Genomic DNA, 14,840 nt, shown 5'->3' with positions numbered 1-14,840 from the left:
GCTGTATGCCTGATGTACTCAGCACTCATGGAGGAAAAGGTGCAAGAGGTTTAAACAGCAGTCTTAGCAGCTTGCACACTCCGCATACATATTTTTCTACATCGTTTGTTTATTTTTGTTTCATTCTGACAAACTTTGTGCAGTTGGAGAAGTTATAGCCTGCAGTCAAAATATGAAACTCCTATCAGCTAATGATGCTGGATGGGAGAAGTACGCTAGGTGTGATGGCCAAAATAGCTGACAAAGACACTGGTTGTGCAAAGAAAAAAAGACATTTCTTGAAAAGTCCAACAGTTCAGCAATGAACAATGCACACAAAGTTTTCTCAGTTTCATTGTTCTAAATACAGTAGCTCATAACTATTGCATGTTTTCACATTATCCATAGAATAAAAAAAGATTTATGTGTATTGTATATAAACCAAGGGATTTGAGGAGCACAGCATAAGAACAGTTCCAATGAGTCCACATACTCCTTCCCTTCTGCAGAGGAACACACACAGATCATCATCTTTCTAGCTGGAATGTCAAATATTTTACCTCTGGGGTAAGACAGAAATCCAGCCCTTCCAGTTTCAAAATTAGACTAAGACATGTTTTAAATGTTTGTTTCCACAGTTGTTTTCCTGACATATGAACCAGCTCTCTATAACAGGCAACGATCTGATCAAGATCTTCTCATTTTTCTGTGTAACATTCATAGCTTTACAGTAAGTCAAAGACTTCATAGAGATGTCTTCTACAGTTTACAGTTCCACTCTCTTAGATGTAAGTCGTCCAGTGATCAATTTCAGATCGATCTCAGTTTTGTGGGCTTCCAAAGCAATCTTATTTGTAGACTGTTGTCATCTGTCAGCTCTTTTGTTTTATAATCTTATCCCTTCCATCTCTATCTTTTTGGGCCAAGGTCAGACCCTTACAAAATATAGATTTTGTAATGCCAGATTCAGTCGTTTTGCTTCAAATAGCACTGGACTGTCTTACTTGACAGCCGAGAGGGTTTACCCACTGACTGTCCCATTCCAGTGGATTCCGTCATTCTGTTCCAGCTTTTCTTCCTGGTGTTCAGAACTTGATCCTACCACGTGCACTAGGTCATGTAGAGTATTTGGCAAATACCTGCCTGTTAGACCCACCTAACAAACAACTCAATTTCTGTGCTATGACCCTCTCATGCACCAGTCTGAGTCATGTGTTGCCCTTTCCGAAGGCCTCTAGGTGCCTTCTCTAATGATTTGTGTGTCTGTCACATACAAGTAGTACGTTTTACTGTTACTTTGCTGATATGACCTCCACAATTGCTTTGTCTTTACTTGACCCACTTCAAGCGGTTAAAGTATTGTAAGAATCCTCTAGGGCTTGTTAAGAAGCCTTGTACTTTTGGTGGTGTGACTAGGCTATAGATTTTAGGACCCCTGGCAATACATGTTGACTTCATTTATGAGACACCGTTGTACATACGTATGTTATACATACATACATACACTTTTTACTTCCTGCTTTGACGTTTGTACTACATTTCTGCCTTTCACACAGATCTTAGATGTTTATTCTGGGTAGATGACGATTCTTCTGGTGTGGCCTAAGTTTAATATATTGAAATAGTAGCCTACTGATAATTTAAATGAAATCAATGCAGTGATTACACAAAAACTGATATGAATTTCTAATCATGTGTTAATGTAAAGCACTAAGACTACAATGTGAAGGTAGGCTACCCTCTAGGCTGATTTCAGGGAAGCTTTGAGCAAAAGCACTTCTTGTCTGAATCCAACCACTGGTATGTGGGCAAGCTCCTGGTTCACCAAATGTAACGTGTCATGCTTGATCCACTACATTCTTGGCGGATGAAAACGAAGCTGGTTGTTGGCAATTGTCCATTATTACGACAAGACTTGTCAGACAAGACCGATCGCCTATTCAAGCTCGAATGTTTATTCCACCCGCTTTTGGAGAGAAAAACCAGGTCCGGCAGAAGGGAAAGGCGGTGGCCGTACTGCTGAGGACAGAGAAGAAGCTGGTGCAGGCTTGTTGGAAGTGCTATTCAGGAAGATACGGCAACTCTGAGGAAAACAGATTGTGATTTGTCTCTCCTGTCATAGCAGCGCAAAGGATAGCAATGAAAAGTGGCTGAAGCGAACCGAGCAGGTTAGCTGTTATCCACGTCACACGGGGGCATTTTCTGCAAGACACCCGGCCGGCCGGCGCCATGGAGCAGGTGAGAGCGCCTCATTAACCGTCGTGGGCAGCCTGTTTCTTCGCGCTCAACATGTAACTTGCCGAAGGCTTCGTTGTGTGTGTGTGTGTGTGTGACTTTGTGTGCGTACGTTTCGGTACGTGTGTGTGAGGGATTAGACTCCAGCGGGCCACGCAGTGTTTCCTCCTCACGGGTTTCGCTCGCGTGCACTCGTGTCTCGCGACCGACACCACCACGGCTCCGCGCGTGCCGCATCATAAGTCTAGACTACCTGCACTGCACTTTAAGAAACAAATCTCCACGTTTTGTCCACCATTTTACAGTCGCAATTTACAGTTGTAAAAGATAACTTCTAAGTATTTTAAAAGTATTGAAAATATTTACACAGCTGATGTACAGAAATTGATTTCTCGCGACGCTTTCGCGACATTTATTGATGGAAGAGTCACGAGATGTCTTCGAATCGTGTAGGATACTGTGTGTTTAACAAAATAATAATAATAATAATAATAATAATAATAATAATAATAAAAAAAACACTCGATGCTTAAATACTAAATTTAATTACATTTATTTTTCCTGGTATTGCATATTATGTCAGTGCTTATTAAAACGTCCAAAAAAACTGTATTTTTACTCAGGAAGTGACACTGAAATTCATTAAAACTTTAAAATAAGTGCTGTTCCCTCAAGCTTTTGTCTACTTGCTTAATATTTATTTAAATTTATTAACATTTATCCAAATGTTATTATTTTACTTGCATAAACTCACTTCTTGTGTTTATTCTCATTCATGGTAATGTTTTAAGATAAATGTCTTTCTTTCATTGTCCACAGGAAGGCACAGTCGACTTCAAATCCTTGCAGGCAAAGTTTCAGCAGGAAGGTACCTTGAGACAAATAATGAGTAAACCTGCCATTCCAGAGAAGCCAAAAGTTGTTCCTCCTTCTGGGTCTCGCAATTCTCTCCTGAACTCCATCAACATTGCAGTTGAGAACAAGATGCCTGTCATACCCAGGGTGGTCTTCAAAGAAGACAAGAAAGAGTTCAACAACAAGCAAACGCAGTCCACCCCAGGGCCCTTCAAAGTCAAAAATGCTGTTAAAGAGCCCACCTCGAACACAGAAGTGGCAGACAACATCCAGAAGAAAGAGGGAGACATCGTGAAGCAGGCCTTCAAGGATAAAAAGCCATCTATTGTGCCCCCAGTGTCTGTGTTGGAGGAGAATTCCAACCCAAAACTTGACCCAGTGTCTCCAGTTCACAGTCCCACTCCTGAAAAGGCAGTCCTGCCTTCAAAACCAACCAAAACCTTAAGTATAGGAAAAGAATTTTCTCAAAAAACTGAGGGTTCTCTGAAACTGAGCTCAACTTCAGAACCACAAGCTACAACACCGGCACAGATTAGTGTGGAAGACCCAAAGCCCGACGGTGGAAACTTTCTGTCTGAGATAAGGCAACCCACAGAACCGCAGTCTCCCACTTCTTATAGTTCAGCTCAAAGCCCTCTTCCTAAGAAAGCAGCACAGCCTGCAAATTTCACCAGAATTGAAAGTCCAATAAAGGACATTTCTCAGATCACTGAGGGTTCTACTAAACCTATCTCAGCTTCAGTACCAACGGCTAGAACACAGGCACAGATTGGTGCAGAAGGCCCAAAGTTTGAGAATGGAAACTTCTATGAGATAAGTCCACCTTCAGAACTACAATCATCCAGTTTTTACAGTTCCGTCAAGCCCACAGAAGGAAAGCCTTTAAGTGTTTCTTCAGTGGTTAAGACTTCTCCTTGTGATCGTCGTGTTCTGAAGGCCTTGGAAAAAGCTAAGCAGAAAGCCTCTGTCAAAAATGTACCCCTTAATGAGGGTCTGTCAAACTTAGAAAACATTACTAAACTGCACCCTGAGATCCCTCCTGTCGACTACGAACACTCTCTTGCAGGGGGCAGCTCCAAACAACTGTCAAACCTCCCTTTGATCTCTGACATGTCTGTTCCACCAGCTATTGAGGTTAATGGCCCCTCTCAAAGTAAGTTGTTATGAAAAAGTTATGCTATGAATGCTATGTCCATTCTGTGTTTTTTGTCACACTGGGTTTGAATGACTTTTTAAACCCATTCTACCATTATGACTGGTTTTCTGTTTAATTTGTTAACCCAGTGTTTCAGTAAGTTCATTTTTTTCTAGCTGATCACCAGTTTAATGGCTCAGTCTCAGGCTAAACCTGCTTATGTGTGCGTAGATATTTTAAGTCTTCAGAAAGTTTGCTATTTGTAGGTAAAGTTATTTTTTTTGTAGTACTCACTCTCAGGATAATGTCTGGCCAGAGTAATCTGTGAAAAAAGATTTTTAAGAAGTCTACAAGAAGTTTAAAGGGCACACATAAATGGCACTTTTAAATGCTTAAAAATTTTAATTCAGAAACACTCTAATGAAGGAATGACTGGCATCTGAAATATTTCATGCATGGCATTGTGACATTGTGTACATCTGCATGTCTGTAATTGTGAAGATGGCAGTGAAGTTGGGTAATCACACCTTGAGTTTGAAAGAATAATTGTACAGACTTACATAAAATCCATATATACACTCCTCCATTAATGACAAAAAATGCAGCAAAAATAAGATAGCTGGCAGTCCTTTAGCACTGACTTAAAAATCAAATTTATTTATAATCATTAACAAAATACTGGAAATACTGCATACAGGAACAGGAATAACTAAATTACAGTCACTAACAGTTATTCAGATTAGACATATTAAGCTGAACACCATTTACCAACACATGTCAGCTTTAGGAGAGACAACCAGTACTTTAATATGTGAGAATTTAAAGCAACTTGAGACAACTGGTAAATCTTGACTATTTTGTGTTCAAATTGCAGGTACTTACTAATTAAACCATAAGTAATTAAAGTAACTTTTAATGGAGTTGGAGATTAATAACCGCAGCTTGTAGTGACCCCTGGTAAATAAAAGTAAGAATATAAGAAAATAAAGAAAGTGGTTGAAACACATGTCTTTATATACACACACACACTTTCTGAACTGCTTGTCCCATTTGGGGTCGCGGGGAGCCAGAGCCAAACCCGGCAACACAGGGCATAAGGCTGGAGAGGGAGGGGACACACCCAGGACAGGACGCCAGTCTGTCGCAAGGCACCCCAAGCGGGACTCGAACCCCAGACCCACCGGAGAGCAGGACCCAGTCCAACCCACTGTGCCACCACAAGCCCCTACTGTCTTTATATACTTCACCTATTAATTTTATTTTAGCTTATAGAACCAGACCAAAGTATAGCAGATATTAATCAGAAGAAAAGTAAAGAATATAAACTTTAAATGTAAAATTTAATGTACAGTTGAAAAAAAGAGAAAAAAAAAAAAGTAGCCCGGTTCAAAAAGAATAACAAAAAATTGAAAACACTGTGCGTTAGTAACAGACCTGCACAAATGCTAAACAAGAGAAAAGCTGTAGAGGAAAGGAGAACAGCAGTTACCACAGTATTGGATTAACACCTATGTTGAACGTTGTGAACTTCACAAGGCTAATGTGTATGGTAGGATTGCCTTTTGGAATCTGCTTTCATGCAACAAAATGAGGCAGCTGGTAGTGTAGTAGTTAGAGGTGTTGCCTTTTGACCCACAGGTTCAGCTCCCACCTCCACCTGTAGTACCCTTGGGCAATGTACTTACCCTTAATTGATCCAGTGAAATTATCCAGTTGTATAAATGAGTAAATAGTAAGTACCTTAACATTGTATGTCACTTTGGAGAAAAGCATCAGCTAAATGAATAAATGTAAAATCTGAACTTCTGTGCAGAAGGGTTCTTTCAGTTTGTATTTTCTGTTGTCTTATCAACTGTTGAATATGGGTAGCCATCTTGAGGAGTAATTTAGTGTGATTATTGCTGTACATATTTGTAGGGGTATAAAAACCAAGGAATATGAAGCAATCTTAAGTGACCAAATGCCCCTTATTGTTCATAAGTGTTTCTACACATTGTGTAAATTTTCCAGTATAATTTCCCCATAAATAATTCTAAACTGAGGTTGGGGGTGCGGTGGCGCAGTGGGTTGGTCCACAGTTCTGCTCTCTGGTGGGTCTGGGGTTTAAGTCCCGCTTGGGGTGCCTTGCGACGGACTGGCGTCCCGTCCCCTCCCCCTCCGGCCTTACGCCCTGTGTTACCGGGTTGGCTCCGGTTCCCCGTGACCCCGTATGGGACAAGCGGTTCTGAAAATGTGTGTGTGTGTGTGTGTGTGTGTGTGTGTGTGTGTGTGTGTGTGTGTGTGTGTGTGTGTGTGTGTGTAATTCTAAACTGATTGAGTAGTGGTTTTCAGAAAACCAGGGTGAAGTCAATCGCCTGTTATTTCCACCCCCATCATCAGATCTAAAAGGAATTAACCCTATGTGAAGATGTATGGTGAGAGTTAAAGCAGAAAATGTGCTGCTGGAACAAATACAAGTTCTGAGATTTGCTCCCCCTTATCCTTCAATTAACTACGGGTTGTCTTTCCTGGTGAATGGTCCAGTGTCATTTAACAAACAGTTCAGGTCTTGTATGACAGCATTCCAAGAAAGACTGGAGTTCTTCTGAGAACAAAGGTTGCCCCTACTCTGTATTAGTTCCTCAAATTCATAGTCATGTGTTGTTTGAAGTGTTTAGTATTTACTCCTGTAGATGTATCTAAATGCACAACATAATTTATGCTTGCATCCTTGGGGAGGTTCATGTGGTTCCTCAAATGATTGTTTCAGCTTTGTCATATTTAATTTGTTCTGCACCTCTAGACCCAAAGTCTCCCTCTTTGGCAAAGGGTGATGGGTCCGGTTTGGAGGCTAAAGTAACTGCCCCTCCTCCAAGAAATCTCCCAGGAGCACAGTTTGTGGGTCACTCACCACAAAAATCCATAAAGCCTCCAGTCATGACTTTTTAAAATTAGTCTGATGTGCAAATGGAAAGTCCTTGTGAAGTCCTTAAAGATCGAGACAGTGTTTTTCAACAAGAAAGCTGAGTCATTTTGAAGGTCCTAAACCTTTCAGCTTACAAATGTGTGTGCAAACTGCTTTCCTTCATTGTTTGTTTTAATGTTTCCTCTCTGCATTCGTTTCAGAACTCAAAGTTACAGCTCTTAAAAACCCGACTCTTGATGACCCACTTGATACAACAGGACTGAAAGCTCCAGAGGGATTTGACACCCCAGACTTTGAGACTTCAGAATTCCCAGACTTTGACACATCTAAATTTGAAGCTGCAGAGTGTCAGGGTGTATTTGTTCCACATCATGAAAGTGTGCAGCATGGGGCTGTGGAACACTGGACCGTCAACCATAGGGATCTGAAATATCCAGAAGCTCCACATCATCCAAATGGTGGAGTTCTGCAAGAGGAGGTTTCTGTGAGTGAGACACCTGAAGCTGAAGCTGCCAGCACTGCAATCCTGCACTCAGTAACCAATACACAGTCAATACCCCGGTAATGTCTGAGGTGGGGCAGGATTACGTAGTTTCAAATATTAAAGGGATTTATTTTATAATGCATTTTGATTGTGTGTCATCTTTCTATCAACTTTTTAATTTTCATGTTTTTTTAGTCTTTCTCTGAAAATTTATTGACTCAATGTTATGTGTTCTGCTCCATGACAAAATTGTGTGGCTCTTCTGTCTAGTGCACTGCATGAGCAGAGCGGTTATGAGCATTCTGTCGCTCACGAAAGCACTGACAAAGGCAGCAAGTCCCACAAAGGTCAGACCACACGGAAACGCAAAGTCTCCATCAAAAGTAAGTCGTGGAACACTTGAAACACTTCAAAGTATTTACGTGGTTTTATCTTTAATTTATTCAAGATACTGGTTGGGGTACATTTATATGGGACTGTATGCATACATGCAGTATACTGTATCAGTACATGTCACTAAAGATATAAATGCATGCAGTGTTTCAGAAAAGTGTTAACTGAAACTTGATTTTATCTAGCTTTGGCTTATGTTTAGACAAAAACATAAACTGTTTATATTACATTTTGGAAAATGTAAAAATTGCTGTTGTCTCATTTTTTTGCAGATCCCTATGCTGATAGTAAGGCAGTGGTAAATCCTGTTTTTGATATGAAAAATCACACAGTTCTGTTTGAGAAAAACAAGAAACTAATAAGTATAAATATTGCAGTTTGTTTTTTAAAGTGATTCACCAAATCTTTCAAATTTAATCGTCATAATTGTGATTTTATTTGTGTAATCACTGAACTTTATCTATTACAGAAGTGTTTTTGTCTTATACAGATTTAACTGTTACTTTTGTTGGTGTTTCAGGATTTTACTCTATAAATGTAAGAAGCTACAGGGTATTGCAGGAGATGTTACCATCTGCTGATATTAGATAGTGTATTTATCTAGAGTTATAATTCTTATCTGCAGTTTCATCTTTATTTTTTCAGAATGAAAACTCTTCAAAAGGCTCATGGCTCCGTGGTTCAAAGTATGTCTTTAGTAGTACATGTTTTAATTATTTATCATTTCTTCCAGTCTGATGTCACAAGTAAAAATATTTTGCTTAACCACTGAATTCGGATTGTAAATGGAATGAGTCACTGCTATACCCAGTGGGACGTAATCAAGGGTAATTTGCCAGCAACTTTGTGCCTGGAATATTGTTAGCAAATTACTGCCACAGACAATTCTGTAAATATGATCTGAAAAACCAAATATCCTAAATGTGGCCTTCTTTATGGAATATTATCAACAGATTCTTTAAATTCCTTTGTACTTTCTGGATCAAAACCTATATTCTGCTCTCCTAGCCCAGTGTGACAGAGCAGCTTATGACTCTAAAAGATGTTCATGTTTAATTCATCTTATGAATATAATGTGCACAAAGGATGTGAGTGGGAAAAATCTCTTTATGCATTTCGGTGCATTTGAATTCAGGTGATTGTTAAAGAAAATAAATTGATGCAGTGCATTGTAAATGATTTTTCAAACCTGATTGTAGCACTAGGAGCAGTACATCAATGTCTGCCCTAATAACATGCTGACAATACAGCAGCTGTTTGTAATCGTGTTTACTCTCCAACCCGCAAAAACACCTTATGTGGTGCCCTATTACACGTATTCCTGTGATATCATTATAGTCAGTTTTGCCCCATTCACAGCAGGAAATGTGTGTCATTCTGTTATAGGCATGACAAGAGTGAGCGGAAGGGAAGCCCAGAAGGACCTTCTGACAAAGAGCTGAAGAAGAAAGAAAAACAACGTCTGGAGAAAGAGAAGAAGGAACAGAAGGAACGGGAGAAGAAGGAAAACGAAATGAAAAAGAAGTTTAAAGTAAAGCTCTGACATGAGATTTAATTATGGAAAGTCATGAGCTGTGGTGTAATGTATTGGTTGTTGTCGTTGTTGCTGCCTTCGAAGAGAAGGAAGTGTTCTCATTGGCTTACCAATAGGCGGTGGTGGACTCTGTGGCCAAGAAAACCTGTAGGAATACATTCCTCCTCCACAACCAGTGTTAAGCAGTTCACCATGAAAGCTCATACTAACACTGATCAAATATTAAATAAATGCCTCATTCTGAAAAAAAAGCTCCACCCACAGTTATTGGTGATGTCTAACACGTGTGCGATACTGTATGTACACTCTGACTTGTGAGCCAAGGTGGCCAGCCTGTCATGGGCTAAAGGTTTTTAATGCTGTATTTTAACTCTTACATATCCTTATGCTGGTTTAATATAATACAGTGATTGCATTGACAAAATAAGTAAATTTCATTTCTTTTTACCTTTCCCCTTGGATTAGACCTTGTTCCTTTATACAAATGTAGTGTGCATTTCTGTACACATCTTTTGAAAATGTTGTATTGCAGCAGTGTGAGGTGCAGGTGCCCTTATGATTTTGTGATAAAATTGTGTTTCTACTTGGCATCATCAGATCACTGGACAGGAGGAAGCCATGTATCAGGCCGAAGTTATTGCAGCAAGCAAGGGCCGTAAAAATGGCCTTCCTGTGAAGATCGGTGAGACTGTCAGCATTATCCGTACCACCAACTGCCCTAAAGGGATGTGGCTGGCCAAGGACAGCAACAACAAGTGTGAGTCACTTACTGTGTTAGTCACCACATAGCTGACAGCAGAACTGACCCAGTGGCGAGAATGATAAAAGTGGGAGGTAGTTGAGGGCTGAGCTCTCCTGCACAAGGCCACATTTCCCATGTGGACCTGACCACGAGTGTCTGTTGACCCACAGATGGTTACATCCCAGTGAAAAATGTTGAGCTGGACGTTAAGGAGATGGTTGAGCTGGGGAAGAAGGCTACACAGGCTAAGGGTCACACTACCGTGGATGGAGAAGCCATCAGCAACAGCAGCAGGTATCCTTGCTGTTTTCTGTGGTTCGAGGCTCCCACTCCATACAGTCTCTTTTTGATGTTGGAGTACTTTGAAAACTGTGAATCTTGCACAGAATTAGTTTTTCATCACCCATCGAGTGGCAATGGTTGCAGTCAAGTGGCACTCTTATTTTTCAGAAACTCCAACCATAAACCCTTGTCCACTGGCAGCTGTGAGTAGTCCATGCTTCACTTACAAAAACTCAAAAGTTTTAGTTTGAGTTTTCAGGTTGAACATTTCAGGGGAGTATGGGCTGTCTGAATGTGCTCAGGTCTATGTTATCAATTTGTTATGTGCCGCAGTTTCAGACGAGAGTGAGGAATGGACAGGAGATGAAGAGGAGCCCATGTCTCCCACTGAGAACAGGTGAGTCCACTGCTGATTTTCCAGCAGAGGCCTGCTGTAGTTGTATCAGTTGAGGTACTTACCCTGAATTGTGCCAACAGAATTGCCCTGCTGTATAAATGAGTACATCTTTAAGATACTTTGGATAAAGCAGTAGTTAATCAGTGGGAAAGGATTTTGCAATAATGCCGACATTGGATTAGTAGTGCTAGCTTATCTAAAATCATGGAAAGAGACAAGACGAGTTCTCAGTTTTTCACAAGTAAGGCTGCGAAGTACTTCAGAAGCTCCTGTCTGCTTTTCTTTGTTGTTTATGCTACTATGGTTGATTTTGCTTTGCAGAGAAAACGTTTTTGATGAGCCCAAGATGCGTGAGTATGACTTTTCTGTATGTCTGATGCTTGTTAAATATTAGATAAGATGTAATTTTATAATTCATAAAATGAAAATGCACAACAAAACGACATCACTTTCTGCCAGAAATTTTAAGAAATTACAGAACACTGACTGTGAAATACTTTTTCGCCTCCAACTGTTATTGTAAATGAGCTATGTATTTCATCAGAGACAGTCAAATCTCAAAGTGTTCCAGCAGATAAATATTACAGTTTTATACTTTATACAGTAATTCTGATTAAATTGGATGCAAACAGGTCTGTTTTTTTTTCTTTACATATAAGTAATACTTAGCATATCTGAAAATGGAATCTGGCTTGCATAAACTATGCCAGTAAGTCACCTTGAGTAAAGGCACTAGCTAAAGAAACAAACAAATAAATAATCTTAAATCTGGTTAACTGAAAATTTATTGTGCTTTGTAATTTTGATAAATCCAGTCATTGACACTAAATGCAAAAAGAAAACAGGTTTGATATCTCAGGTAGAGAGTCATTCTTTAAGCTTAGCCTGTTCAGTAATGTACGTGTTCCATGTTTCTGCTGTAACAGGGAGCCCGGCGAAGGTGGGAGGGCGCCAGCAGGACGGCACTACAAACAACAGCAGTACGCAGTGAGTGAAACCTCCGCAGAAACAGCCAGCAGCAGTAACTCTCGTGCCTGCAATTTAGGGGCACAGTTGTTCCTTGATTACCCTTAGAGATGAGTTCACATATAAGCAAAATGGCACATAAAAATATATGGTATCTCTGGTAATGAACTGTTTTCTTTACAAAACTTCCAGAACTTCAGAAAGCACTGGAAGAGATGTAAGAGGGGTTCAGTTAATGTTTTAAAAAATCAAATCATGAAAAGAATTAAAGTGCTAAGTTTTTTAGTTAAAGTCTATGGTTAGGGACTCCTGTTGAAATAAATGAGAAGATAAATCTTTCCGTTATATTCAGCCTTTTGTGAATTAACTGTGTATTTAATGTTTTTGCCAAAGAGCGGGACATGAGGCAGTTCGGAAACTGGAAACTTTCTTCAATCACCAGGATGTGAACAGTGGCATTATAGAAAATGTTGCCAATGTTACTAAAATAAAGTAAGTTTTTTTTTTTCTTTTTGATATATGAATTTATCTGTGGCAATAAGATCATAACAGGTTTTTTTTTCCCTTCACATCACCCCATGAAGACCTGAAGAACCAAGTAAGTTGAAATCTTATATTTACATTTAGCTGATGCTTACAATGTTTAAGCTACCTACAACTATTTATTCATTTACATAGTTGAGTAATTTCTTTTTACTGGAGCAATGTTAAGGTAAGTACCTTCCTCCATGGTTTTCACAGCAGTAGGTGAGAATCAAACCTGTGACCCTCAGATCCAGAAAACACTACCAGGTGTCCCCATTTAATCTTATACTTCATCCTCGGGCAGCATCAGTGTATCTGGCTGAACGTTTGATTCTTATTTGGTTTAATACATAACACAGACACATATACATATACTGTATAAGTGAACAAACAACTGGCACCTACTTTGTGATGTTATACCAACAATAAATGTCTTAACATTGTAAAGACACACACGCACACACACTGTCTGCAGTTATTTCCCACTGTTTTGCTGGAATTGTTCAACTGATGTAAACTAATTAAAGTAGCATAATCATGTTTGGTGAATTTAAAGGACAAAGTGAAAAAATGTTAATGTTTAACCACAGGTGTTAAACATTCTAAAGAGGAAGCAACCTCCCTGTAAGTATTTTATTTCTATGTAGAGATGTATGTAGCACACCACTCCTTCTTATATATTTTTCTAATTGTTTGCATTTTACTGGTGTGACTTGTCATGTATTACTTCCCTTTGTGCTCCCTGGCTGTAATTGCTTCTTTAAGCAGAGAGCAGGAAGGAGATTCAGAGCTGCTGGACATGATGATCCTACCGCCTCCGGAACTCTACGCAGACAGGTATAGGGCTGCTCGCCTCTCTCCTCCAGAGCTCTGTCCTGAGACACGCTGAACTGGCTGCTGTCCTACATTATACATACAGTACTTTCCTCCTTTGCGCCGAACCACACAGCATCCTTCCGAACTGCAGCTGTAGCTGGAGATCAATCCGGAAACAGAACCCGCCAACCCTCCAGTCATCCCCACAAGGGAACAGTAGACCATTGTGGGGCAGCTCAAAGATACAAAATTCACAGAGAATAAACTTTTAAATTAAGATAAGGTGCATGAATTTGGGAGTCATGGAGTGGTCCCCGTTGACAGCACATAGTAAGATATGAAGTCCACTAATAACATCATTCCAGTGTCACTCTGAATGGTGTAATCAGTGAATAGCTCAGACGAACCCGTACTGTGGGGCTTTATAGTAAACTTGTAAGGTACCCTATCGATAAGACTTTTTTCAACAGTAGCTCCTGTTTTTATCAACAGACTTGTTTCTTGTCCTGTAAAGACTGTCTTTCAAAGCCTGTGAGATACTTTGTTTTAATCTCATTTAAAAAATTGCCTTTTTTTTGTCTTACAGTTAATGTGGGAAGAACTTTGTGGAATGAAGACAGATTGAAATCCATCTTCTTCACAGCTGTTGTTATGTTATGGACTGTTAAGGTGGAGGAACATTTAACTCAACACATGAGTGGAAATGTATTTCATCAGGTTAGGAGAACAATACTCCATTGTATCACTGACGAAGAACATCACAACTTTTTTCTGCTAGTCTACTTTTATGTTCGGATGACATGGCAATGAGAGTGGAGGAATTTTGTTTTAATGAGATGCAGCAACAGACTGTACAGGTAGAACAGCTTTTGCCAATCATGAGATTCACTGAGGCATGGGAAGCAAACAAAGTTTCTCTGACTGCATGAATCTGCTCGTGACAGAATTCAAAACACACGCTGAGTGCAGAACTCCATGACAGTGAATATCAAATAAATACAGACTGGAAAACTAAATTTTTCTCCACTTCACTTTTAGGACATTTTCACCGCAAACTCCCTTTTTCTTCTGATATAGACCATTCCATTCTTTGCAAGACATGGAATTCTGTTTGTAGCAACAGAAGAATCTTTGTGTCTATATGATTTTGCCAATGCAGTGAACTAATTGTTCTATTAATTTAGTGAGAAAGATTTTTTTTCTAGTTATATTGAACATGTAAATCATAAAACAAGTATTTATAAAAGTATTAATAATGAAGGTGAAACAAGCATATGGTGACATATTGCACTATTTTTCATCATCGACCTAAAATCAACAGGACCATGTTTTTGTGTCATTGGTCAAAAATAGTAAATGTATTTGTTTTCTTAAAATACTTGCTAATTGAATGTGAAATAAAAAGACCTGTCATTGATTTTGGAACTTCCTGCATGCTCTTTCGAACATCCCATCAGGTAACGAACAGATATGAGCAAGCCTGGCGTCAACTAGTAATGAAAACTAATGGGAGATTTGTAACCCAACAAAAAACTTATCTGGGCCTAATCTTAAAAGCACCAAGGTTTGTTGTGGTGAAAAGGGTGCATTTG

The 14,840-nt window shown here is 39.5% G+C and overlaps 1 protein-coding gene across 2 annotated transcripts; it reads left to right on the top strand.

Moving 5' to 3' along the window:
• The first annotated feature begins 1,920 nt into the window (after positions 1 to 1,920).
• Positions 1,921 to 14,781, top strand: LOC108923467 (uncharacterized). 2 transcript variants are annotated; one of them, XM_018734234.2, is made up of 18 exons: positions 1,921 to 2,217; positions 3,034 to 4,222; positions 7,310 to 7,670; positions 7,864 to 7,976; positions 8,259 to 8,284; positions 8,632 to 8,672; positions 9,373 to 9,517; positions 10,118 to 10,277; positions 10,433 to 10,556; positions 10,713 to 10,747; positions 10,878 to 10,941; positions 11,263 to 11,291; positions 11,868 to 11,928; positions 12,301 to 12,399; positions 12,492 to 12,505; positions 13,023 to 13,056; positions 13,201 to 13,269; positions 13,835 to 14,781. In XM_018734234.2, exons 1-18 carry the CDS (start codon positions 2,209 to 2,211, stop codon positions 13,836 to 13,838), a joined length of 2,577 nt encoding a protein of 858 aa, XP_018589750.1. In that variant the 5' UTR covers positions 1,921 to 2,208; the 3' UTR covers positions 13,839 to 14,781. The 2 variants fall into 2 exon arrangements, with proteins under 2 accessions (XP_018589750.1, XP_018589749.1); XM_018734233.2 differs by having other exon boundaries at positions 13,198 to 13,269.
• Positions 14,782 to 14,840: the final 59 nt, after the last annotated feature.

Source organism: Scleropages formosus, chromosome 9 (genome assembly GCF_900964775.1).
Source record: "Scleropages formosus chromosome 9, fSclFor1.1, whole genome shotgun sequence".
Lineage (NCBI taxonomy): Eukaryota > Metazoa > Chordata > Actinopteri > Osteoglossiformes > Osteoglossidae > Scleropages > Scleropages formosus.
This window is presented reverse-complemented; position numbering and strand designations above follow the sequence as displayed.

Excerpts from the sequence above, each read along its gene's own strand:
- LOC108923467 (XM_018734233.2), top strand. Across the intron at positions 9,518-10,117 it reads AAATGAAAAAGAAGTTTAAA|ATCACTGGACAGGAGGAAGC; the intron begins GTAAAGCTCTGA and ends TGGCATCATCAG. Across the intron at positions 10,942-11,262 it reads ATGTCTCCCACTGAGAACAG|AGAAAACGTTTTTGATGAGC; the intron begins GTGAGTCCACTG and ends TTTGCTTTGCAG.